This window comes from Balaenoptera physalus (genome assembly GCF_965194825.1).
Source record: "Balaenoptera physalus genome assembly, chromosome: 6".
NCBI classification, from domain to species: Eukaryota; Metazoa; Chordata; class Mammalia; order Artiodactyla; family Balaenopteridae; genus Balaenoptera; species Balaenoptera physalus.
In genome coordinates, this window is record NC_138885.1 from 74,748,852 (window position 1) to 74,776,528 (window position 27,677).

General features: G+C 36.4%; 1 protein-coding gene and 1 long non-coding RNA gene across 9 annotated transcripts in view; one reads left to right on the forward strand and one right to left on the reverse strand.

Annotated features, from left to right (window-relative positions):
- Positions 1-26,957, forward strand: part of ITPRID2 (ITPR interacting domain containing 2) — a 46,766-nt gene extending 19,809 nt beyond the window's left edge. For 2 of the 8 annotated variants that reach the window (XM_082466669.1, XM_082466670.1), the window contains 9 exons: positions 354-442; positions 1,870-3,078; positions 5,566-5,643; positions 5,721-5,848; positions 6,239-6,389; positions 7,453-7,518; positions 8,204-8,665; positions 17,443-17,560; positions 18,147-26,957. In XM_082466669.1, coding sequence (XP_082322795.1) covers positions 354-442; positions 1,870-3,078; positions 5,566-5,643; positions 5,721-5,848; positions 6,239-6,389; positions 7,453-7,518; positions 8,204-8,665; positions 17,443-17,547 — 2,288 coding nt within the window. In that variant the 3' untranslated portion in view covers positions 17,548-17,560; positions 18,147-26,957. The remainder of the gene's footprint in view (positions 1-353; positions 443-1,869; positions 3,079-5,565; positions 5,644-5,720; positions 5,849-6,238; positions 6,390-7,452; positions 7,519-8,203; positions 8,666-17,442; positions 17,561-18,146) is intronic. The other 6 variants (XM_082466664.1, XM_082466665.1, XM_082466666.1 and 3 more) reach the window with 6 other exon arrangements.
- LOC309663225 overlaps positions 1-27,677 on the reverse strand; it is an 82,983-nt gene that overhangs the window by 14,318 nt on the left and 40,988 nt on the right. The window lies entirely within an intron of this gene.

The window sequence follows — 27,677 nt, forward strand, 5'->3', positions numbered from 1 at the left end:
ACATATTTACATAATGAAAATGGTTTACTTTGGGACTTTATTTTTATTAGAGCCATTTTTCATTTCAGCCTCTTGTCCTCCAAGGATAAGACATTAATTGGATTTACCAAAATACTTTATAATTAGAGCTTAATTAGCAACTGAACACTGAGGATTTCTGATCTGATTCAATTTTGTTTGAATTCAAGTTACTTCCTGTGCTTTGAAGCCACAATTTTGCATAAGTGATGCATACTTTTCTAAGAAAGAATCACTGTTGTGTATCATATATCTTTTGGGAATCATATATCTGTAATACTGTACTCACTGAAGTCCTATTTAGCAGTTTTGTATAACTAAATTTCTTTTGGTAGATCAACTATTACGTACTGCAAGTCAGCACTCTGATAGCAGTGGTTTTGCTGAAGATTCGACAGACTGCCTCTCCCTTAATCATCTTCAGGTAAAATTTCCTATTGTAGTAGGCACTGTGATTAACTTCTGTATATTTAGGTGGTTTTTCACTGGCTGTATATTTCAAGACCATCTGTGTAATCTTTATTTTTCAAATGACAATAAGACTAAAATTCTAGGATGCAGATGTTATCTGAGCATTTGACTGCAAATTTTAGGTTTCACTAATTCTTCATTTCTCTCTGAGAAACAACAAAAAAAGCTTCTCCTTTATTTTTGCACCACCAGTAAAGAGAGTATTTTAATCTATTAAATATATATATTTAATATATATATATTTACAGAATATACTACAGAATCCTTAACCTATTCTGTCTGTTATTTAAAAATTTTTTTTACTGTCATTGTATTTCAGTATTTTACAATAATTATTTAATAACTAACTAAAACTGTGGATCCATAGCTGCTGAATATTATCTGACTGTTATGCTATAGTGTGTTAGATAACCCAGAAAATAGGCACATCTTTATCCCCAACGAGCTTATAGTTTATGTGTGCAGTACACAGAATGTACATGAAAAGTGTTTAAAACATCTGTAAGGAAATTTTAAAGAAAATTGGAATAAGAGAAAAAGAGAACCTAAAAAAACCCTTTAGAAACATAGCGTTTAAGGAGTAGACAGACAAGAAGTTTCTAAGGAAACTCAGAGTAATCCAGCAGGCATAAAAATTGGGAGATGGAGGAGAAACTTTTAAAAGGAAAGCTATGGCCATTGGAGTGAAAAGATGAGAATTTGTTTATTCTGAAATTGAGTAGTTGAGCAAATAGTTCTGATGCATTAAATGATGCAAAAGCATGACTGGAGAGTACAGTGATGAAGAGAAGATATGAATGTTAACTTTTTTCAAATAAGAATGATAGCTTAAGAGTTATAGGTCTTTTTGTCTTTTTCATACAGTAATGACTTAGGGAAATTGTTTGGCTAAGGGAAAGGGCTCTTAAGAGAAAGAGAGCTTGATGCAGAAAAATCTGGGATGAAACTGGAGAAATACCCTAGCCCTGGAGAGGATGTAATCAGAATACAGGTTGGAGGGATTAGCTTTGAAAAGAGATACAGTTTTCTTTCAGAATGGAGAGGAGGGAATGATGAGGAAAGGTATGGGGAAATTTGTAGGTGTTGGGAAAGAAGTTAAGAAATTTCTGTCCATTTTCTTTGTGTCAGTGTCATATGTTAGAAGAAAAGGAGATGGGTATTGAAAAGGGATTTAAGGAAAATAGTAAAGATCTGGAATAATCTTTGTGAGAAAGTGGAGGGGTTGTTGATCAGGGTCACTGAAAGCAGTTTAGAACAGCACCAGAGCCAAAACCAAGGTGGGAGACCCCAAAAGTACAGAAGCATCGTATCAATTTGGTATTTTGTTAATGCCACTACTTATTTGAATCCTCCATCCTTCTACCTGTTTTCTTTTCACAGGTTCACGAGTCCTTGCAAGCCATGGGGAGTAGTGCTGACAGTTGTGACAGTGAGACAACAGTCACATCATTTGGTGAAGACCTCGTCACACCAACAGCACAAGACCAGCCTTATTTTAATGAATCAGAAGAGGAGTCTCTTACCTGTCCTCAGATGGGAAGAGAGAAGGCAGCAACAATTGCTGACAAACGGTCAGATGGCCAGGATTTCCCCCAGTGTGAGACTGTTGAGAATACAGGACATCAACAGTCCACCTGGAGTGCAGGGGATCACGTTACTGAAATTACTGAAAGGAAAGAGGATGTGTCTCCAGCACAGCCAGTGGAACTACTGAGGGAAGCAAGTGCTGAAAGTGATGTGGATAAAAGCAGTGAATGTGAATTTGCCCAGTATACCACCCACCATATTCTTAAATCATTGGCTTCTGTTGAAGCTAAATGCAATGAGAAGGGCGCTGAAAATACAACTGGGCCTCCCTCTTCTGTGGACAGAGTTAATACAGCTTTGCAAAGAGCGCAAATGAAGGTTTGCACTCTGTCTAATCAAAGAGTGGGGCGTAGCTTGATAAAGTCAAAAGATTTGTTAAAACAGAGGTACTTGTTTGCAAAAGCTGGCTATCCTCTAAGAAGGTCTCAGTCTTTACCAACCACCTTGCTGAGCCCAGTAAGGGTTGTGTCCTCTGTCAATGTCCGGTTATCCCCCGGAAAAGAGACCAGATGCAGTCCACCTTCCTTCACTTACAAGTACACACCAGAAGAGGAACAGAAATTAGAAAGAGAGGCGATTGAGCAGGATGGTCAGTCTTTAGTTAAATCCACTATTTTCATCTCTCCATCATTCGTGAAGAAAGAAGCAGCCGCCCAGAGTGAGGTGAACCGGTTGGAGGAGTGCCATCAGCGAAGGACTCCGGCCTGTTCGCTGTATGCCCCGGCACCTGTATCTCAGTCCACCTGCGCCCTTCACTCTGTCCACTCCGAGTGGCAGGAAGGGCCCCTGTGTGAGCACATGAGAACTCTGAGCACTCACAGCATTCCCAACATACCAGGCACCGCCTGTAGTGCCTTCGCTTCCCCTCTCGGGTGTCCTTACTCACACAGACACGCTGCCTACCCTTACCGAGTGTGCTCTCTGAACCCTCCTTCTGCCGTCGAAATGCAGTTGCGAAGAGTGTTGCATGATATTAGAAACTCACTGCAGAATCTTTCACAGGTATGAGAAAAAGTTTATCTTTCTTACCTTTTTTTCTTTTATTGGTCTGAGTATCTCTTAATTTTCAGGGAAGCTGGGACCCATCAGGCATGAACCACCTCAGCCTTCATTTCCTACATGCCTAAACTTATCTGTACCTGCCCCCCTCCCAGCGTCTTCCCTCCTAGCTCAAGGGAAAAGCTGTAACTAATTCTGAACAAGGTGAATTTCTCTGCTCACAATCTCCCTCCTTTCTAGAGAAGAGATTTTGCTCATTAGGTCTCCTCCCTTCTTTAGCCTCTCTTGCACTGTCATTGTCTTAGTCAAGTTGTCTCTGTTATTAAAAGAACTTCCCTCTCAAGTACCGTCTGTCCTTTTCTTTTCCATCTGACAGTGTTCACCATCTCTTCTTTCTAAGTTTTCCTCCCCTTGGCTTCTGTGTCGCCGTATATTCTCCTGGTTCCACTCGTTGCTCTCTGACTAAGCTTTCCCTTCATCTGCTGACTCCTGATGCTGGTCGCCTGGCACAGAATTAGTCTGCTTCCACTGAGTTAAAAGGCTGGGACCACCCCAGAAGAGAAAAAATCAGGTAAAGTGTGAATTTGAATAAAAACGGTCTATGTGTCTTGTCACTTTTTAAAGTCATTGCTCTCAGATTTGTTAGTGGGCTGGAAATAATTTCCAAAATAAGCTTTGGAAAGAAGTAAATTGTCTCTTGGTTTGCCTTTCACGTTTCCTTTCTTTTTTAAAACAATTAATTAATTAATTTATTTATTTATTTATTTTTGGCTGCGTTGGGTCTTTGTTGCTGCGTGCAGGCTTTCTCTATCTAGTTGGGGCAAGAGGGGGCTACTCTTCATCGTAGTGCGCGGGCTTCTTGTGTTGCGGAGCACGGGTTCTAGGCGCTTGGGCTTCAGTAGTTGTGACGTGTGGGCTCAGTAATTGTGGCTCGTGGGCTCTAGAGTGCAGGCTCAGTAGTTGTGGCTCGTGGGCTCTAGAGTGCAGGCTCAGTAGTTGTGGCACACGGGCTTAATTGCTCTGCGGCATGTGCGATCTTCCTGGACCAGGGCTCGAACCCGTGTCCTCTGTATTGGCAGGCAGATTCTTAACCACTGCACCACCAGGGAAGCCCCACATTTCCTTTCTAAATCTCTTTCTAAACTACTTATATTTAGACAGTTGAGGAAATGAAGAAAATGACAGTGTAATGTAATGATCGGGTTATTCAGTTAAGAGTCGAGAGGCATAGAGTGTGTATGATAGATCCCTTATCATGGTGACATAGTAGACAGGCAGCCACTTTGACAGTAAAAATGAAAGTTGGAACTTCTCAAGCTATGTAGTAAAATACACCTTCTTTTAAGTATAGATTTTATCCTCATGATGATTGTCTCCTAATGATTTTCAGTCTAACCAGAAAGTGGGTGTTTCTCCTTCCTCCTTACAAAATGAAGTTCTATCTACATGTGAGACATTTAACCTTTCAGCTGCAATTATATGAAGCTGGGGATTCCCAGGGTCCTGTCCACCTGCACCCTCAAGTGCACCTGTCTAGGCCAGCTTGTTCTGCTCTAAATGTGGTCTTCTCTTCAGTGTCCCATCAGTAACTCAGCTAATTAAATTTCCCCACCCTCACCCCACCCCACCTCAGTAGACAGATGCTCCTCATGACCCGGCCTCTGCCTGTCTCTCCAGGCCCATTCCCTGTGTGTGTGCTCCAGCCACGCTGGACCGCACGCAAGCCTCTCCATAGGCGTGTGTCCCTAGGTGTCTGTTTCTTTACGCATTCAGCTTTTTTTTTTTTACCTGGAACACCCCGCTCTTGCTTTTCTTCACCTGACCAAGTCCCTTTTACTCTTAAGGCTCAGCTCGGGGGTCACCACTGTCAGGAACACGTACCTAATCTGGATTTTTGCTTGTTCCTATCATAGCACTCCCCATGCTGCCCCCAGCCAATATTATATATATGTTTTTTACTTCTGTTTTCTCTTTCTTCTTTTTTACACTGTGAGAACACTTGAAGGCTGGAAATGACTTTTACTTCCTTTTATCTTTTTCACTGCCTAAAATAGTGAAGCATAGTAGATACTCAGATGTCTAAGAATGAGTGTGATGATTGCTTGCTACTTTCTCCAGCCAAGTTAGTAGTTTCTGTAATCTCAGAATGATATTTGCTATTGCTTCTACATTTCTGAGTTTTGTTTTTATTTTTCTGCTTTCTCAAGGCAAGAGAGAGGTCCCGTAAGACACAGGTTTGAACTATTGTGTTCCTTTGCCTCTTTCCCGTTCCAATTACACTGACATACCTTAAACAGATAGGAGTAGTGGGTAACATTGGGGACTGATTTATTTGGTTCCTACTTATAACATGAAGTGGTTTTTGTTTTTGTTTTTTGCCTCAAAGAGAAAAATATGTAGACCCCCAAATTCTGCCTTTTTAACACCTTAGATAATTTGGAAGTAGTCACTTTAACATTGATTTCTAATCATACTTTGCCTCTTTTGAAGCACCCTGTGATGAGAGGACCTGATCTTGCTGCTGTTCCCTGTAGTACTCAGAAATCATCTGTTCTACCTCTTTATGAAGTAAGTTCTTACTTAAATCTCTGTGTTACAAAATAATTTATGTGATTTAGAAGCTAATGCTGTGTATTGTATTTTAGAATACTTTTCAGGAGCTCCAAGTAATGAGGCGGAGCCTGAATTTGTTTAGAACGCAAATGATGGATTTAGAATTGGCAGTGCTGCGTCAGCAAACCATGGTTTATCATCATATGACTGAGGATGAAAGGTAAAAGTTCATTTGACTCAAAATATTTTTCTTTCTAAAAAGCATTGTTAACTTTTTTTTTGAAGCTGGGTTTTATTTCTACTGTTGTGTACCCTTTATGTAGTCTGTGAACCAGTATAAATAAAATTGGGCATAGTGTTCTGCTAGGTAAACTTCTCTGCCTTTGGTGGACTGAGGAAGATAGTGGTTGCAATCTGTTTTTTATTGTTTGGGATATTTGTAATCGAGGATAGAGGAAGAAAAACCAGTTCTCCCAGTGGTTACACCTATTGCCGTCGCTGTTGTGCTAATTTATAGAACTTGGAGTTCAGTACCTTCTGAAAGCTTGTGAGAGAGTTGTGAACATTGAATCTCCAAACTGCTTTTTTCAAACTTTGTGCCTACTGATAGATATGAAGTTGATCAGCTCCAGAGCTTGAGAAATTCAGTCCGAATGGAACTTCAGGACCTGGAGATGCAGCTGGAGGAGCGTCTGCTGGGGCTGGAGGAGCAGCTTCACGCTGTGAGTGTGCCTTCGCCCTTCCGCTCCTCAGCACTCATGGTACGCTACCTTGGGTTGTGCATAGGTTTTTCACTCAGGACTTGTTTATAATGTTCCACACAATTTAGGACAAATGCCTTAATTTAAAAACACTTATTTTAATGGCATCAGAGACATGCAGAGTTTTTAAGGAGCCTTTCCCACAAATCAGTGGAATGTGCAAGTTGTAATTATTTTCTTAAATGTTTAGTATATTTAGAAATACATTGAAAAATCATAATTTTTAATAATAGAAAATAAGGCACAATACAAAAGTTTAGGGATTTTAAAGGGAAAATGATAGTGGGTTAACCTATGACTGATTTAGATGTTAATCATTGCATGTAACTGTGAAGAACACAGATATATGTAATATATATATTTCACTTAGCCTTCTTTTCCCCCTTTCTTGCCTTTGAAAAAAAAACTATTTCCTTTAAACGTTTCCTTTATTCTGGATTCTTTTCCATTCTTTATGTTTTTTAAGGAATCAAATGAGATCTTTGTAAAAGCAGAAAAACATGTATACAACCAAGAGAATAGAAAGAAACACTGTTTCTCTTTATTTTGTACCACTATTCTTACTCCTAATGTTCCTTTCTGTGCAATTTGAACTCCAACAGTTGTATTCTTATTTTTGCCAAATCTTTCAGTTGTAAGAATATAGTTTTGAAATGTTGAAATACTGAATTTTCTCTTTGTTAATTGAACAACATACCTGATTTTGTTAAAAATAAATGCATGAATACACACACATATATATGCACATATATGGAGTAGAATAAGAATGTGTGTATACACATATATATGTATAGCACAGACTAAGAATATCCTGTATTGTCAATGAATATCTTTTTCCATAAAAGGTTTTGATCCATTATTCTGAGAAATGTGTGTTGGTGAGAGCAAAGAATCAGAACATCTTCTATGCAAACTTCAGTAACACATTTTATAGGATCCTGTGACAGTTTAGGCTGACCTTTGTGACATAAAGGACTGCTTCAGAGCAATAATTAGTTCATTATAAAACACTTGCAATTTGAAAAAATACACACACACACATATATTGTTCTTACTTTTTCAGGGAATGTGTGGCAGTAGAAGCGCTGATAACTTGTCATGCCCTTCTCTATTGAATGTAATGGAACCAGTAAGCCTCTTTCCTTTTAAATCACTGGGGAAGGGAATGATATAATATTTCATAAACACACAGTTTACCTAATGTAGATGAAATTTTTTTAAAATACAGAATTTGGTAAGTTAGTTAAATTGATTAGAAGTGACTTGGGCACTTCTGAAAGTCCACTGCCATCTTTGGCCACTAAAGAGCCAGTTAATTACAACAGTGATTTATCTTTGTGGCCTAAAGGAAATAATGCATCATAAAAAGTAATTCATACTCCAGGAAATGTGCTTTCACAGTCTGATTCCAGGTCCTTTTGGTAATTGGATCTGTAAGATGACTACTTTTTGAACAAAAGTATGATTTTTATTATTTTTTAAGCAAATCAGTTCATTTGGGGGGCATTATGATTAGCTATTTTATTTTTTACAAGTTACTCTTCTTGATATGTAATTTGGACCCCTGTATGGGACCAAGTAAAATTTCATCCAGCTATAGTTTAGTTAGACATTTTATGGCTTGATCTCTGTGAATTTAAATTTTCCTTGCTATTTTTGCAAATGAAATTGAGTAGTAACTAAATGAATGCATTAGAATCATGTCTTTACAAGTTAAGTGATTTGGGGCAGTAATCAAACCTAGGATTTTAATCTTCTTTTAACTACCAATCTTAATTTCAAGAGAGAAGAATTACAATTTTTCTCATCTCCAGGTCACTGAACTGATGCGGGAACAGTCATATCTGAGGTCTGAATTGGGCCTGGGCCTTGGAGAAATGGGATTTGAAGTTCCTCCTGGAGAAAGCTTAGAATCTGTTTTCTCCCAAGCAACGTCAGAGTCATCTTCTGTATGTTCTGGTCCCTCTCATGCCAATAGAACTGGAGTACCTTCTAGTGACTCAGTGGGCAGACCCAAAACCCATCTGGTACCAAGCAAGAAGGTATTCCGAGCGTCGGTGGCCTTAACACCAACTGCTCCTTCTAGAACAGGCTCTGTGCAGACACCTCCAGATATGGAAAGTTCTGAGGAAGTTGTTGCAGCTGAAGAAGGCTCAGAGGCTGTAGGACCTAAATCTGAAGTGGAGAAAGAGCATGGAAAAATCTCATTATCGCCAGCTGCTGAGGAAATGCATAAAAATGTGGAGCAAGATGAGTTACAGCAAGTCATAAGGGAGGTGAGTAAAACCTATGCTTAGTTTATTTGGAGTAGGTTTTGTTTGAACATTAATTATTTATAAGCTATTCCTTTGATTCACTGTACTCAGTAATTTTCCCATTGATCCAACTCGTGTCTATTAAGATATGTTTATAATGCCGTTTCTGCATATTTCATACTCCAGTGTGAAATAATTGCAATTCTCTATATTCACTCTGGTGAAGAAGGCATATGTAGGGTTCAAATAAGTGAACACGTGACAAACTCTCTAGACCTCTGTTTCCACCTTTGTAAAATTAGGGATTATAATTTAGATCTCTTCCAGGATTAAAAGATGTCATTTAATAATGTCAATTGACATAAAAAAATGGTGTTGAGATTTTTAAGAAGTAAAAAAAATTTGAGCTATTTGGCTTAGTGGGTGGAGAAATGTGGAAATTATATAAGTTGTTCAAAGATAGAAATACAAAATGAAAAGAAGGTTTACCCTGTGTGATTAGCAGTATGCAGACCTGAAATATTTAACCATAGTTCTAGGTTACCAAAAAGACTGCAGAAACTTAGGAAGATTAGTGATCAAGAGCAAAAATTAATTGAGAAAATTAGTAAAATAGTTGCTTTTGGCACTAGGATCAGGTAGTAAGGAATAGTATGTATATCATTTAAAAAGGGAGACTGCTATAGATACATGTTTTTTTTTTTTTTTAGAAATTCACGTTCTTTTATTTATTTATTTATGGCTGTGTTGGGTCTTCGTTTCTGTGCGAGGGCTTTCTCCAGTTGTGGCAAGCGGGGACCACTCTTCATTGCGGTGCGCGGGCCTCTCACCATCGCGGCCTCTCCTGTTGCAGAGCACAGGCTCCAGACGCGCAGGCTCAGTAATTGTGGCTCACAGGCCCAGTCGCTCCGCGGCATGTGGGATCCTCCCAGACCAGGGCCCGAACCCGTGTCCCCTGCATTGGCAGGCAGACTCTCAACCACTACGCCACCAGGGAAGCCCTAGATACATGTTTATGATGACTTTTTTTTCCTTTTCTTCTCAAATCACATTGTGTCTTTGGGTGCAAAATCCAATAGAGTGCATGAAATAAAAATTAGACATGTTGAATTTATTTTTTTTCATTCTGTTCCCTGTATTAAGAGTAACTCTAAGGAGGAACCATAATTACTCATAATTCTTTCCAAATGAGATACTAAAATCCATGATAAAAAAGGATCATTCATTCTTTCCAATAGTTTAAAAAGAAGAATCTCCTATAAGTTAAAAAAAAAAAAAAAGGTTTATAAGTGTCTTAATGAGTACCTGCTCTGTAAGGATAAAAGAAAAATAGATATGAGACATGAATCCTTAAGCTTAAAGTCTAGTAGGAAGGTAAATAAGACTAACTCAGGAAACAACTGAAAAATCATACAGAAATCATTTGGTATAATGTATTGAGAACTAAGAATTTAGAACTGGAAAAAATCAAAATGAGCCAGAGAAATTAGTGTCAGTGACTCCCTCTTTTTAATCTGTGTATTTCCAATAAATTCAGTAATGTGAACTTAACATAGTTTTAGAATTAACTCATGAGTAGCATAAAACAAATTTTTAGTGGTTATAGGTCAATAATGGTGGCAACAGACCAAAATATTCCTTCAAATGGGCCATTGATCCTCTGGGTCCAAAGATTAGTTCATGTGTATTAGGTGCCACCATTTATAGCTGCATGATAGTAGCTTGAGAAGTATACTGAAAATAGTCAGTTTTGTTATAGTATGATATATCCATTCCTAAAAATCGTTGTGTTATGCAAATTTGTATAATAAAAACACAGAGCTTATGGGGAAAATAGTATTAGAAGCATAACACTCAAAACTTAGTGACATGTTTTTTTTGTTTGTTTTTTAAATTTATTTATTTATTTATTTTTGGCTGTGTTGGGTCTTCGTTTCTGTGCGAGGGCTTTCTCTAGTTGCGGCGAGCGGGGCCACTCTTCATCGCAGTGTGCGGGCCTCTCACTATCGCAGCCTCTCTTGTTGCGGAGCACAGGCTCCAGACGCACAAGCTCAGTAGTTGTGGCTCACGGGCCCAGTTGCTCCGCGGCATGTGGGATCTTCCCAGACCAGGGCTCGAACCCGTGTCCCCTGCATTGGCAGGCAGATTCTCAACCACTGCACCACCAGGGAAGCCCGTGACATGTTTTTAAAAAGGTAAAAACCTAATAAAAACAGTAACACTATTTTATAAATGTTAAATGGTTAAGAAATACATAAATACTGCAATAATGTGACACTTTACCTTGAAAAAGACCTGAAATTTGCTTGTGGAATTGGACTTTGGAAGGGTTGCAGCTTGTGAGTTATTGTGAAGTGGTGGAGGAGGGTGACATGAAATTCAGCAGAAAGTTTTAATGCCAGATGCAGATAGGTGCGCTTCATAACACAGTGAACTGACATAGCTGGTAGGTGTTTAATGTTTGTACAGTTTGGGTACTCTGTTCCCAGGTTAAGCTGACATTCAGACAAATCCACATTTACAAAACAAGCATTCTAGCAGATGAGACTGCATGTATGTAATTTCTTTTCATGACATGAATTACCAACTTAAAGTTTAAAAGGTCTTAATTCTATAAATTTATTTGTCCTACAAATGTAATTACTTTTGTAGGTTGGTTGTGGCTGGCAGATATTTAGCAGGGTCTGTACATCTACCTTGCTCAGTTAGTTAGGTGTGACTGATTATAATCCATTCTTATTTATGTGTTTCACATCAAAGATCAATTTTTGAGTAGAATTGAGTTTTACTCAAAAAATTATTTTTCTCCACAATATATATGTTAACCGAGGAAATAAGTTTTAAGGTACTCTCCCCCCGCCCAGAAATGTGGTATTTTTGTTCCCTTTAGCTTGTTTTGGTTTGAAAATTTTCCTTGGAAACTGGACTTTTATGTACTTATTTAGCACAAATATTCCCTTAATGCACAGTTGAGTCCTCATTTTTAAAGTTGTTAACGGTTGGCCTGATATGTGCTGTAAGTAATTTCCTGGGGGTAAAGCATCCCTAAGCCAGAACATTGATTTTTTGGCTGATAGAACATAGCATACATGTAGAAAAGTTGGTTGTTCCCATCATAATGTGGTGGTGCTACAGAATTAATCGTTTATAAGAACCTCCCATCAAATATGGAAGATTTTATAATTTGAAAACTGATATGCAAGGCAAATGTTTGAAGAATTTTTCAGAATTTGTTATTAAACCTGTTAATTAGAAACTCCCTAATTCAGAATTTGGCATAGTTTGGACAAACTTTGGCTTAGTATTGACCCTTTTAACTGTCTACAAAGGAGGACTTAGCAAGCAAAATACGTAGTAGATCAAACAAGGCATAAGAAGGAATACTAAAAAAAAGAAAAAGAAAAAAGAAAACTACAGACCAATATCACTGATGAACAGAGATGCAAACATGCTCAACAAAATACTAGCAAACAGAATCCAACAGCACATTAAAAGGATCATACACCATGATCAAATGGGGTTTACCCCAGGAATGCAAGGATTTTTCAATATACGCAAATCAATCATCAATGTGATACACCATATTAACGAATTGAAGGAGGAAAACCATATGATCATCTCCATAGATGCAGAGAAAGCTTTCGACAAAATTCAACACCCATTTATGATAAAAACCCTCCAGAAAGTAGGCAAAGAAGGAACTTACCTCAACATAATAAAGGCCATATATGACAAACCCAGAGCCAACACTGTCCTCAATGGTGAAAAACTGAAACCATTTCCACTAAGATCAGGAACAAGACAAGGTTGCCCACTCTCACCACTATTGTTCCACATAGTTTTGGAAGTTTTAGCCACAGCAAGCAGAGAAGAAAAAAGAAAGAAAAGGAATCCAAATTGGAAAAAAAGAAGTAAAGCTGTCAGTTTTTGTAGATGACATGATACTACTATACATAGAGAATCCTAAAGATGCTACCAGAAAACTACTAGAGCTGATCAATGAATTTGGTAAAGTAGCAGGATACAAAATTAATGCACAGAAATCTCTTGCATTCCTATACACTAATGATGAAAAATCTGAAAGTGAAATTAAGGAAACACTCCCATTTACCATTGCAACAAAAAGAATAAAATACCTAGGAATAAACCTACCTAAGGAGACAAAAGACCTGTATGCAGAAAACTATAAGACACTGATGAAAGTAATTAAAGATGATACCAACAGATGGAGAGATATACCATGTTCTTGGATTGGAAGAATCAACATTGTGAAAATGAGTATACTACCCAAAGCAATCTACAGATTCAATGCAATCCCTATCAAACTACCACTGGCATTTTTCACAGAACTAGAACAGAAAATTTCACAATCTGTATGGAAACACAAAAGACCCTGACTAGCCAAAGCAATCTTGAGAACGAAAAATGGAGCTGGAGGAATCAGACATTTCTCCAAAGAAGATATACAGATTGCCAACAAACACATGAAAGAATGCTCAACATCATTAATCATTAGAGAAATGCAAATCAAAACTACAATGCCATATCATCTCACACCAGTCAGAATGGCCATCATCAAAAAATCTACAAACAATAAATGCTGGAGAGGGTGTGGAGAAAACGCAACCCTCATACACTGTTGGTGGGAATGTAAATTGATACAGCCACTATGGAGAACAGTATGGAGGTTCCTTAAAAAAACTAAAAATAGAACTACCATAAGACCCAGCAATCCCACTACTAGGCATATACCCTGAGAAAACCATAATTCAAAAAGAGTCATGTACCACAATGTTCATTGCATCTCTATTTACAATAGCCAGGACATGGAAGCAACCTAAGTGTCAATCAACAGATGAATGGATAAAGAAGATGTAGCACATATATACAATGGAATATTACTCAGCCATAAAAAGAAACGAAATTGAGTTATTTGTAGTGAGGTGGATGGACCTAGAGTCTGTCATACAGAGTGAAGTAAGTCAGAAAGAGAAAAACAAATACCATATGCTAACACATATATATGGAATCTAAAAAAAAAAAAAAAAAAAAAAAGGTCGTGGAGAACCTAGGGGCAAGACGGGAATAAAGACACAGACCTACTAGAGAATGGACTTGAGGACACGGGGAGGGGAAAGGGTAAGCTGGGACAAAGTGAGAGAGTGGCAGTGTATATGGACATATATACACTATCAAATGTAAAATAGGTTGCTAGTGGGAAGCAGTTGCCTAGCACAGCGAGATCAGCTCTGTGCTTTGTGACCAGCTAGAAGGGTTGGATAGGGAGGGTGGGAGGGAGGGAGACACAAGAGGGAGGAGATATGGGGATATATGTATATGTATAACTGATTCACTTTGTTATAAAGCAGAAACTAACACACCATTGTAAAGCAATTATACTCCAATAAAAATGTTTAGAAAAATAAAGCATCAGAGAACCAGGTTAAAAAAAAAAAAAAAAAGAAGGAATACTGATGTCCTTAAGAAAATAAACTCTTCTGAAGCAGTTTAAAAGCATGTGTTAACAGATAAGTTAGTCTAATGCCATTTACAATTTAAACAAATAATTTGGGTTATTATCATCTTAGCTCAATTACAATGGTGTTCTGTTAAACTTTGTTTACAAAATATTTAAAATTCAGATTAGTCTTGATTCTGTTCATTTAAAATTGGTAATCTTTTTACTTAAATATATATGGTACTGAATTCCAATTTTTTTTTAAGCTTATTGTATCAGCTACCAAGAAAATTAGATTGTCTTCCCAGTAAATTATGGGTCTCTAACCCCATTAACAAAGCCACTATTCATGAAGGCAAGATTTAAGCTTGGGTTGAACAGTTTTGTAGGTGAGGATTAAACATGTTTGGCAGACACTTTCAGGGAAGTTTTCTTATTGCAGTCATGGGTGCGTGAAACAATTATGTCTATCAGGCCTTTGTTTCCATTATTTCACCATATGTGAACTTTTTTAAAAGAATGCTTTCATTATTTATAATGTGTTAATGCAGAAGAATTCTTTTGAAGGAAAACACTGGAAGTTCTTGCAAATATTCAATACACTCATTTAATAACTAAGCTTTTGTCAGATGAAAGATACCCCATTGCTGTGCAGATTGCATATGTTGTAGTGGGGACATGTACACACTCTTGGAATTTGCCCAGGTGGTCTGTGATGTATGTAATCAGTGGCCTGAGACTGTTTATAGTTACTTTAAAAAAAAAATTAAGTAAGAAGATTACTTAGTAGAATAAATGAGCATCTGCCCACAGAAGCAAATGGAACAGAATTACATATCAAAGCATAAACACAGATTGCTCTGTAGAGAGTACTTTGTTTATTGAAGTTCCTAGGCTTGGTTCATGCCTTTTTGTATCTATTACATTTCATCTGGCAAGCTTTAACATGTATTTTGGTAAATACACAGCTTGCATGTGTTCTTATTACAGTTGTATTAGTGATCTCTTGATATAATGGCTGCCACACAGGAAGCACTCAGTAACTCAGTAGATGCGTAATAAATGGACATGTTGCCCCACACTTCAGGCTTGCTGTCAGCCTGTTTATTTGCCAATGTGCATTCCTTCCTTAATCTCAAGTAGTCTGTCTTCAGCCTGTCTTACTTTTTGAAAGTTATAAAGGTGACTTCACCATCCATCCCACTGATTTTCTCACTACTAATCCTTCCCACCTCTGTGTAGCGTGGGAGACTTTGGAACTAATTTATTTGTTGATACGTTTATTACTTCAATAAATTATCAAAGGTGTTTTGTCATTTTCAGTGCTAGTCTGTAGTCCTTTGTTTTTCTACTTTCTGTTCCTTTTTGTGTCTGATACTGTCTCTCTCAGGCATGTGCTGTCTCACTCTCTCATTGATGCATTTATTCAAACATTCATTGAGCACTTAACTGTGTGCCAGGATACATTGATTAATTTCCATTTGAGCTCCCCGTTTCTATTCTAATTCCCTTGTACTCTTTACCTAGTAGGAACTGTCTTGTTGGCTAGGCTTCTTTTTGCTGTGTTTCCAAGGTGCTCTTGCTACAGTTTTCATCCTCACTATTGTCTGAAATTTTCGTTTCTTTTTCATTACTATGTTAAAGACTACTATTCTCTGAGAATTTATTTTTTTCCTCTTCTAGCCCATACTAGTCTCTCATTTTTAAAAATTTGTTCTTATGTCATTAATGAATTAATAAATAATTTTCTCCTTTCACTATTTCATGAAACAATATTCATTTTGTGCCCATCTAGATTATAACATCCTTGGTAGAGACTCTTTTATGCTTTACTCCAGTAATATCTGTACCCCACACCCCCCCAAATGTTGGCACACATTTTGGTTTGTAGAGAATACTTTCTAGCTAGTTTGTTTTTGAATGATGAAGTATGATGAGATGTGCATTTGATAACAGGACTGAAAGACTCTGCTACTCACTGTCTTTTGTAAATATAGATTTACAGAGGATCTGATTCAACACACTGCATTTGCACTTGTATATTGTGGCAAAGAGATTCTGGTTTTCATAATATTTGTATCCAATACATATTTGTTTAAAAAATGAATCTGAAGTACTATGAACTTAAGAAACTTGATGTTTTGTTGTTTATAGCTTAGAAATATTGGTAGAAGGTAAGATAAGAAGCGTCTATTTATTTAAATATGTTTCAGTACAGATGGCTGGTAGCTAAGGAGCATTTGTTTCTCTGAATACTTATGTATAAATATGTATTGTGTACCAATTTTGCATGACATTAATACAGAGCCATTTTTGGAAAGACTTCAATTGAGGTGTGTTCAGGATGTACTTAGGAACATTTAAGGAAACAGATCAGGCTGACAGGAAACTGGAAATGTAGAATTTTTAAAAGCTGGTTGAGAGTGTCTCAAGTGCTAATTTGGGAAGGTGTTATCAGCTTATTTCAGGAAATACACATTTAAAGCCTTCACAAAGGGCTATTTGGAGGTGATGCTATATCATTAGAGAGAAAAAGGCATAGATAGGCATGTGTAGTGTTTGGGCATCTGGAGAAGAAAATCTTGATGGAATTGTCATTGCCCCTAGGTCTGTTTGCCTTTTCCAACAATAAAATGACGTGTAAATCCTTGTCCGAAGCAAAATTTTCAGACAGGTGACAAATGTACCATACAACTAAATAAAAATTTATTTCTTTAGAGTTTATGGTTGATTAGAGGATTTTTTTTTCATGTTTTAAACTAAATTTTACTAAATGATCATTTCTTCTTTTCTCTTAAAATGCACGTTAGGTTAGAATAATATGTAACTTCTTTAGATACTTTGCTTTCAGTTAGTATATAAACAGGCAATACACCTGTATATTATTTTGCCACTAATAGGTTTTCTTAACAATGAGAACACTTGAGTATCCTGCTGGTTACCAAACAAAGATAGACTTTAACAAAAAACATAAAAGTGAACCTAACATTTAATCAGTTCTTTCAGGTTATTTTGTGTCATGGGGCAAATTATCTAATGAAGTTTTAAAATCTAACGTTTGTTAATGTTCTCAACTTGAAAATTGTGATATTTTATAATGGAGCTATCTGAGTTGTGCTAGATAAGACCTCAGAATATGATCTGAGTTTGAGGATAGATGGATGTGATTCTCCCTACTTGCTCTCTGTATTTCATGAAGGGTTTACATGAAGGTTGTAGTTTTCTCTATAGTTTAGCTGACTGCAGGAATTAAATCCTATTTATTTATTTTTCTGAAAATAGAATAAAATGGATAATAGTCATATTGTTAAATTCTTATTTTCCTCTTCTTCCATTCTAGATTAAAGAGTCTATTGTTGGGGAAATCAGACGGGAAATTGTAAGTGGACTTCTGGCAGCAGTATCTTCAAGTAAAGCATCTAATTCTAAGCAAGATAGTCATTAAATGGAATTTATAGGTAAAATTTTCTGAATTTCTTTGTTTAGCTAAATGTAAATTAGTACTTAGTTTTTAATACTTTTTTTTTTTTTAGTATACAGGTCTGTTTCTCTAGCTAAATTTTGATTTATAGAAAGTATGTAATATGTTATACTGCAGTGTGAAAACCTCTTACAACCTCATTTGAAGTGTAAGCATGTCAAATCTCATAATCTCAAACCTCCAAGGGATTATTGATATTTTGTCATTTTATTGAAATTTCATTATAGTAAATAAATTCTGGCATTGGGGAAATTGGGACCTTCAAACCTGAGTTTTATTTTGATAGCACTGGTTTTAATGTTATTTCAAATGTACAATTTATGGATCAAGATTTCAAGCCTTAATCATAAATTTTTAGTATCTTTGTCTTTTAAAGAAACATATCCCATAGGTCCCATATCTAATCATGTCATAATTTATAAAGGAGGATCATATATATATATATAAAAATACATATGTATTTATATATATTTTTTTTTACAGAATATTCTCATCCTCCCTTTTAAAGACCTTTCAGTAGTAATTGAAAAATGTTTAATGTTCACTTCTCTTTCTTTTTTAAGATTGGCATGGGTCCTATTAGCTGTGTGATATTGGAGTTATCAATGATACACACTGGTGGAGGTGTCATTTGTGCTTCAGAAGATACTTGCTGCTGAGCTGGGCTACTGTATACAGTGTACAATGTTTATTTCTTCTGTGCATATCTTTTTAAAAAACATAGAAACTTAGGCACTTTGCTGACTTTCTTTTCTAAACTATCAAAACTGTAGCCATTTGAAAAGCCTAATATTTATTTGTATGTCAATATTTTCCAATTGATTCCCTAGGAAGAATTAATTTTAAAACTTGAAAACTTCCAGACTTAACCAACTTATAAATAACATATTTCTTCAGACTAGCTTCTTAAAACACTGACCTCTATGAGGTATTTACTGTGCAATAACTGATTCATTTTTTGAGAGCTTGAAACAACCAATGATTTTTCCCTCCACTGCTGTTAATTAGTGTCACTTCCAAGAAGAAAAATTGTTCTCTTGTAAAAATTGCTCTTAATTCTTGAGGAGGTTACTAATAGCAGTAGGATAGAATTTATATGTTACCTAAAACTACTTAATGTTCTTACACTGTAAAGCATTGTTACTTTACCCAAGACAATTGTAATTTTATTATAGCGTATGTAGTTTTTTTTTTTTTTTTTGGAATCATGCCTTAGGTTAAACACTATGTACTTATTGCATTGTCCAGACTTCTTTATTATAAGGAGATGTTTCTTCTTTTAGACTAAATAGTGGAGTATTGCCAAAATAATGGGGCCTGTGACTTGAATGGATAGAAATGAATAAGCTGGTTTTGTTTTTTCAAAATGGAAGTAATTTAGATTTGTTTTTCTCATTATAGATGGTTTTAATTCATTTTTAACCAGTGAGAACTGTTTGTTTTATGGGAAAAAAAGGAAGGTAGTTTCATATTTGGTTTTATATATGTTAAATAAATGTGTAAAGTAACAACCAAATGTTATTAGAATTATTCTTTAGCATTTATAATTTTCAACTCCTATCATATTTCTTTGTGTGAAATTTTAATCAAAAGTGGTTGAGATGTTAACAGTATACTTTGAAAGAATATCTAAAAGGTTTTTAAATGTTTGAATTATCACACAAAGGCTGATTTCTAAAAAAAAAAACTTAATAAAGTATTTATTTTGCCTAACATGTTTTTAGTGATTTCTTTTCTTGAACCACAACATGAAGAATTTGGATTAGATTTGATGAGTAACAAATAAGGTCCAAAAGAATTGGAGCATATAACCTAACAGGCTAAAATTCTCTTTTCCTCAAGAGGCCTCTATGATGCTTTCAAAAATGGTTAAGACTAGACCACCCTGGAGGAAGAGTGCACACTGATGCCTCTTGGTCTCATCCAGTTCTGTGGTCCTAATGATTACCATCTGAGGCAAAATAAAACTTTCCTTTAAAATGCACTGTTAAACTACAAAGAACAGACATTAAAATATTACCTTAGTCTTTGGCCAAATTATTCAGCAATTTGACTACTTGATTCTCATAATTGCAATGATACGTATAAGCCAAACACCCAACATTAATAGTTATACAGATATCAATGATTTTTAACTAATCAGCTTTGTAGCCACTTATAGTTCATTTCTGACAATACAAGATACCCAGAATTTGACAATCAAAATGAGAGGTAATACAACTGGAATAACAGCCTGAGTCAATGGGCATATCCCTTACACAGTTTATAAGTCAAATAAAATGAACTTCATCTCCTCTTTCCATTCTAAATCTTTTGTGTACTTGAACATTTGAAAGCTACTGTATTCATGCCACCATGCTAGCTGCTGAAATGAATGAGAGAGGGTCTAGATGGAAGGACAGGACATTTTTTTTTCTTAATGGGTAAGTTTAAAGTATCAAATGAAAAATATGAAGATCATAAAAAGAATCTGCAAAAGTGTAGCCTGGGGTGGTTGGAGAAGTAAGTCTTCACTGAGAAGATTCGGTTTGTGTAAAGTCTTTGAAGAATGGGAAGTGGAAAGGATAGGGTTTATTAAGAATATTAGCAAAGGTTATAAATCGAGTTTGAATTACTATATGATTGGCGAAGGCATGTTTTTAAGAGCCCAAGCTGTGTATAGCTTGTACCTATTGTGCTAAGAGCCTGAATGAAGAAGGCATAGAAGGAAAAAGGAACTTGAAATGGTGATATGGAAGTTGGGAGCCACTGTGAATGATGTACCATTGACAAAAATGGGCAGCTTCTCAGACTTGAAGTAAGTACTGTTCCTCTAAGAACATTAGGTTGAATTTCTGTAACATTTAAAATAATTGTCTTACACCAATTAAGACAATAATAAATTGTCTTACACTAATTAAGATAATTAAGCTCAGCTGGATGTCTCACCTCTTTTTTTTTTTTAAAGACATTATTTTTAGAGCAGTTTTAGGTTTACAACATTTAACTTGTTGTAGAGGAAAATAAGAATGCAGTAAAGTCCATGTAAAATAATGTAAAAAAAAAAGTATGTTTCGGGGATTCCTGAAGAGATGGTGTACTGCCCATTCTCCTGACCTGTCCAAATGGGAGTGTAGTGCTAGTTGGGAGAATAAAGCAGAACTGAAGCACAGTTTCTTGTTTTGTTTTTTTTTTTACCCTTTCCTGGAAAGGAAGAATTGATAGCACTTAGGAAGTGGGAAGACAAAACATTCTATCTTAAATTAAGGATCTAAGTTGTAGTAAGTTACGTATGGCTGTTAGAATCATTTATGAATATTGAAAGCATTTAGTTAACACTCTAGCTGCATTCTTAATGTACAAAGTTAAGATGTCTTACCTAATTAATAGCTCTCTCCTATACAGTTTTTTATTTCCATTTATTACTGTTAGGTCAGGCCCTTCACCTTTTTTTGTTCTCATTTTCACAACTGATGCTCTGTTTCTCCTAATGAATAAGTAACGGCTTGTGTACAGAATGTTGGTGTGCCCAGCAACAAATCAGAAATGTACTCAAAGATAAACATGTCAAACAAATGCCAGGGGCCATTTCCTCCAGTAGGATATCCCAACGGAGGCTAAATCTTTTGTGTACAATGATTAACTAGTTTACGTGTTCACTCTGTTCACTCAGAAGGTTGCTGGATACCCACACTTTTTAAGGTTCTGAGTTTGGGAAAATGGAAATATAAAGAATGAGTTAAGAGCATGTTTTAAGGAAAGTTAATAAAGTACATTGTTTAGACCTCTGAAAGAATCAATACACTTAGGAATTATATTGTCTCTTTTTGTCCATTTTTAAAAAAAATCTAAAGCATTCTTTAATGGATAGAAAAGCATATTAAATGTAGGTAACATGAAGTTGGAATGAATAGGAAAGCAACTTGAAGAGCAGACTTCAGAATGACTTAGAAGTGGAACTGAGAAAAGAATGTTGCTTTATTTTAGAAATAAAAATATTTGAAGTGATGACAAAGTATCTTAAATAAACTGATTAACCTCTAGGCTTAGGAGAAAAAAATTGAAGGAAACTTGAGAAGTTACCTTATATATACTACTTAAGAGGAGATCACACAACTATAGATAAAACATGCATTTTGTAAATATTTCTATGTTCTTGTGGTTTTATAGAACCTACATTCTATACTTTTGATGCCCCTATTGATTTAGATTTACAAAAATGTCCCTTGAATCAGCCTTGATGTCATAAATACACTTCTATGGAATTAATAAAAGTAGTATTGAATGACAAGTGTACTCAATTTGAACATTCAAATGATATGCAAGAATATAATATTTTAAAACAGAGATTCATGTTTTATACTAAATTATTTTTGGTTCTTGATTCTAATGTGCATAAATCTCTTAATTTTCCTAAGAGAGCAACTTGACAGTGTAATACACTTTACAAAATATACTTCTTTATAATTTTAAGGCTTTAAAAACATTGGGACTTTCCTGGTGGTGCAGTGGTTAAGAATCCAGCTGCCAATGCAGGGGACACAGGTTCAATCCCTGGTCCGAGAAGATCCCACATGCCACGGAGCAACTAAGCCCATGCGCCACAACTACTGAGCCTGTGCTCTAGAGCCCGCAAGCCACAACTACTGAGCCTACATGTCACAACTACTGACGCCTGCGCGCCTAGAGCTCGTGCTCCACAATGAGAAGCCACCGCACTGAGAAGCCCGCACACCGCAACAAAGAGTAACCCCCACTCGCCGCAACTGGAGAAAGCCCACACCCAGCAACCAAGACCCAACATAGCCAAAAATAAATAAATAAATTTATAAAAAATATTATTAAATGTCATATGTTTGGCTTCATGAAATATAGAAATGTAAATGCTACTTTTTGTTCATAAATACATGCACATTTTAATAGAATACCTATTTTTTCCAGTGTAATTATGCTTATAGCTAGTCATAGTAGTGTTTTTGTTAAATAAAAGTGGTTAAGTATCACTTTATTTCTACAGGTACTTTCTCAGAAAGCGACGTACTAGATCACTAGAAAGGGTAACAAAATATTTAAAGTAAGAGGGCTAGTATATATGAGATTCATGCAGTCATTGACTTGACAAGGTTGTTCATGTTTCTAGTGGTTAAGGCTCAAGCTGGGTTCAGATGTCTGCTATGTAGAACTGGGATGGTATAATAATAGTACCTCTTTCATAGAGTTGTTAGTATGAATATAAATGCACTTGGCACAGCTCAGTAAGATTTGTGGTGGTGGTGGTAATGATGATGGGTAGACACAGGGTAACATGTAGATGAGGTATGGCAAATTAGGCATTATGTGGAAGATAGAACCTGAACTTCTAGATCCAGGTCTGAATCATTTGTCTTCATTGTGGTCTTTCAAGCAATAGAACTAGGGACTGGCAAAGGACCCTGACTCTCCTGTTACGTGAAAGGTGGACATTACTGAGTTCCAATTTTCAACAAAGAAATTTTGTTCTTTGGAACAAAAAAATTTTCTAATGGAATACCACTTAGAGTAATGCTTCTCAAACTTTAATATGCATAGAAATCAAATCACCTGAGATTTTGTGGAAATGAAGATTCTGATTGAGTAGGTCTGGGTCCTACTTTCTGGGGTCCAAATTTCTGCATTTCTAGAAGCACTCAGGTGAAGTTGATGTTTCTAGTCCATGAACTGTACTTTTAGTAGCAAGGATTTAGATTAGTAGGTCTTACTACCTGTCTGCCAGTTACTTCAAAGGGAGAAATTTGGTAAGCAGGAAAAGGAATTTTTATCTCCAAGGAGATGTCATCTTGGAGGCCCCCTTCAGGAAACTTTTCATTACAGCCCAAAGTTAAAAATTAAGAACAAATGTATATGAAAACCAGAGAAAGATACTACCAAAAAAGAAAATTACAGGCCAGTATCTTTGATGAATATAGATGCAGAAATTCTCAACAAAATATTAGCAAACCAAATCCAACAACACATAAAAAAGATCATACACCATGACCAAGTTGGATTCATCCCAGGATCACAAGGATGGTTCAACATACACAAATTAATGTGATGCACCACATCAACAAAAAAGACAAACACCACATGATCATCTCAATAGATAAGAAAAGGCATTTGATAAAATTCAATATCCATTCATGATAAAAACTTACCAAAGTGGGTATAGAGGGAACATACCTCAACATAATAAAAACTATTTATGACAAACACACAGCCAATATAATACTCAACGGTGAAAAGCTAAAAGCCTTCCTGCTAAAATCTGGAACAAGACAAGGCTGCCCACTCTCACCACTTCTATTCAGCATAGTATTAGAAGTCCTAGCCATAGCAATCAGGCAAGAAAAAGAAATAAAAGGTATCCAAATTGGAAGGGAAGAGGTAAAATTGTCATTATATGCAGAAGACATGATACTCTCTATATAAAACTCTAAAGACTCCACACACAAACTACTAGAACTGATAAATGGATTCGGCAAAGTAGCAGGATACAAGATTAACATACAGAAATCTGTTGCATTTCTTTACACTAACAACGAAATTTCAGAAAGGAAATGAACAAAAACAACCCTTTTTAAGTCACATCCAAAAAAAAAAAATACTTAGGAATAAACCTGACCAAGGAGGTGAAAGACTTAATGCTGAGAACTATAAAACATTAAAAAGGAAACTGAAGATGATTCAAAGAAATGGAAAGATATCCCATGTTCTTGGATTGGAAGAATTAATGTTGTTAAAATGGCCATACTGCCCAAAGCAATCTAGATTTAATGCAATCCCTATCAAATTACCCATGACATTTTTCACAGAAGTGGAACAAATAATCCTAAAATTCATATGGAACCATAAAAGACCCAGAATTGCCACAGCAATCCTGAGGAAAAAGAACAAATCAGGAGGCATAACCCTCCCAGACTCCAGACAATACCACAAAGCTACAGTAATCACATCAGCATGGTACTGGCACAAAAACAGGCATATGGATCAATGGAACAGAACAGAGAGCCCAGAAATAAACCCACACACCTACGGTCAATTAACCTTTGACAAAGGAGGCACAAATATACAATGGGAAAAAGACAGCCTCTTCAGCAAGTGGTATTGGGAAAGTTGGACAGCCATATGTAAATCAGTGAAGTTAGAACACACTCTCGTACCATAAACAGAAATAAACTCAAAATGGCTTAAAGACATAAACATAAGACATGACATCATAAAACTCCTAGAAGAGATCATAGGCAAAACATTCTCTGACATAAATCATACAAATGTTTTCTTATGTCAGTCTCCCAAAGCAACAGAAATAAAAACAAAAATAAACAAATGGGGCCTAATCAAACTTAAAAGCTTTTGTACAGCAAAGGAAACCATAAACAAAAAGACAACTTACAGAATGGGAGAAAATATTTGCAAATGATGAGACAGACAAGGGCTTAATTTCCAAAATATAAAAACATCTCATACAACTCAACCCCCAAAAATAAACAACTCAATTGAAAAATGGGCAGGGGCTTCCCTGGTGGCACAGTGGTTAAGAATCCCCCTGCCAACGCAGGGGACACGGGTTCGAGCCCTGGTTCGGGAAGATCCCACATGCCATGGAGCAACTAAGCATGCGCGCCACAACTACTGAAGCATGCACGCCACAACTACTGAAGCCTGCACGCCTAGAGCCCGTGCTCTGCAACAAGAGAAGCTACGACAATGAGAAGCCTGCACACCACAACAAAGAGTAGCCCCCGCTCACTGCAACTAGAGGAAGCCTGCGTGCAGCAAGAAAGACCCAATGCAGCCAAAAATAAAATAAATTTAAAAAAAAAAAAGAAAAGAAAAATGGGCAGAAGACCTAAATAGACATTTCTCCGAAGAAGACATACAGATGGCCAACAGGCACAAGAAAAGATGCTCAACATTGCTAATTACTACAGAAATGCAAATCAAAATTACAATGAGGTACCACCTCACACCAGTCAGAATGGCCATCATTAAAAAAATCTACAAATAACAAATGCTAGAGAGGGTGTGGAGAACAGGGAACCCTCCTACACTGTTGATGGGAATGCAAATTGGTACAGCCACTAAGGAACACAGTATGGAGGTTCCTCAGAAAACTAAAACTAGAATTACCATATGATCCAGCAATCCCACTTCTGGGCATATATCCAGACAAAACTATAATTCAAAAAGATACATGCACCCCTATGTTCGTAGCAGCACTATTCACAATAACCAAGACATGGAAACAACCTAAATGTCCATCAACAGATGAATGGATAAAGAAGATGTGGTGCATCTATACAATGTAATACTACTCAGCCATAAAAAGAATGAAATAATGCCATTTGCAGAAACATGGATGCAACTAGAGGTTATCATACTGAGTGAAGTAAGTCAGAAAGAGATAGACAAATACCACATGATATCACTTATATGTGGAATCTAAAATATGACACAAATGAAGCTATCTATGAAACAGAGACAGAATCACAGACATAGAGAACAGACTGGTGCTTGCCAAGGGTTGAGGGAGGGATGGAGTGGGAAGTTGGGGTTAGCAGATGTAAGCATTTATGTATAGAATGGATAAACAACAAGATCCTACTCTATAGCACAGGGAACTATATTCAATATCCTATGATAAACCATAATGGAAAAGAATATAAAAAAGAATATATATATGAAACTGAATCACTTTGCTCTACAGCAGTAATTAACACAACATTGTAAATCAACTATATTTCAATACAATACATTTTTAAAAATTGAGAACAAATGTAAGCAGAGCACATAGGAAGGAAACCATGAGGGAACCCACCCAAGGACTCATAGAAATGTGCAATGTTCAAGAGAGTCTTATGTGGCAGCAATCACAGCATGAGCTAGGAGCTATTTTACTGTTAATGATAGCAGCTAATAAGTCTATACACTGTGTTGACTGTACAATGAGAAAACGCAAAGATAGTCTGAGTCCTTCTAGAGTCAACCAGTCAAGAAACAGAATGAGACTCAAAAAGGAAAGAACTAGCCCTGGAGATCCTGCAGAAAGAGGAGATGAGCTCTAGTGTGGAGTTTGTTCCAGTAATTGGTGTTTGGAGGAGTTTACCATTGCTTTTGGGAAGGGATTAGTGATTTAAAACAATTACACCTGTGTTGAACACATTGTAATATGTTGTGTTCTTGAATAAATTGTTTAGTAAACCCATCCACAGATGATTCATGGTTTTATTTTGGTATATGTCATATAACTCCTTTTATTATTTTTCCAGTCCCAAGGTTAAAAACCCCTGAGGTCTTGCAAAGTAGGTATTATGTGATGAGTTGATTCTGAAACACCTATCACACTCCTGTGCCTGGGCAGAAAAAAAAAAAAGAAATCCAAGAGCAAAAAAAAAAAAAAAAAAAAATTGTTTTTTTTTTTTTTTTGCTCTTGATTGAATCACAGGCTCATGAGATAAATCTCAGCTGTGAATGTTCTGTGTTTGGTTAGAAAGTATTCATACCATTTTTAACCTATTGAGATATGTAAAATAAACTTATTTATATAAGCATTTGAAGAAAAAATGTAATGTGTTTACCCGGGCCTCCTCAGACTGTGAGGACAATTAGGATTGCCTTAATGATGATAGACATTTTAAAAAGTCTTTTTTCCATCACCTGCTGAGGCATATCCTCTTCCAAATCTCGTTCATTTATACTGAGAGTCTGAAGAGTTATTCATATATCTTCACAACAGTCCTTATCAATCAATTCCAGCTGATTTCCTCTTCTCGTGCTTCCCTGCTCTTCCACTGGGGTCCTCAATAGGCCAAAGCTGTGATGGTATCATGCTGTTTGGAAGTGGAGAGAGAGCTTCTCGTGCCGTTATTACCACTTACTACATTGGCAGAAAAGCAGCACTTCTTAAAATCCAGCCTTCTCCCCCTTGTGAACACAACTTTGTTCCCTTATGCTTTTACTACCATCTCCTTGGGGCTTGGCCACGGGTGAAAAGCACTTGAGATAAATACTTTGCTGCCCTTCCCATCCCCTGTCCTCCAGTTCTGGCAAGCGCTCTTGCTCTCTGCCAAAACACCGTCCTGCAAATCAACTAATTC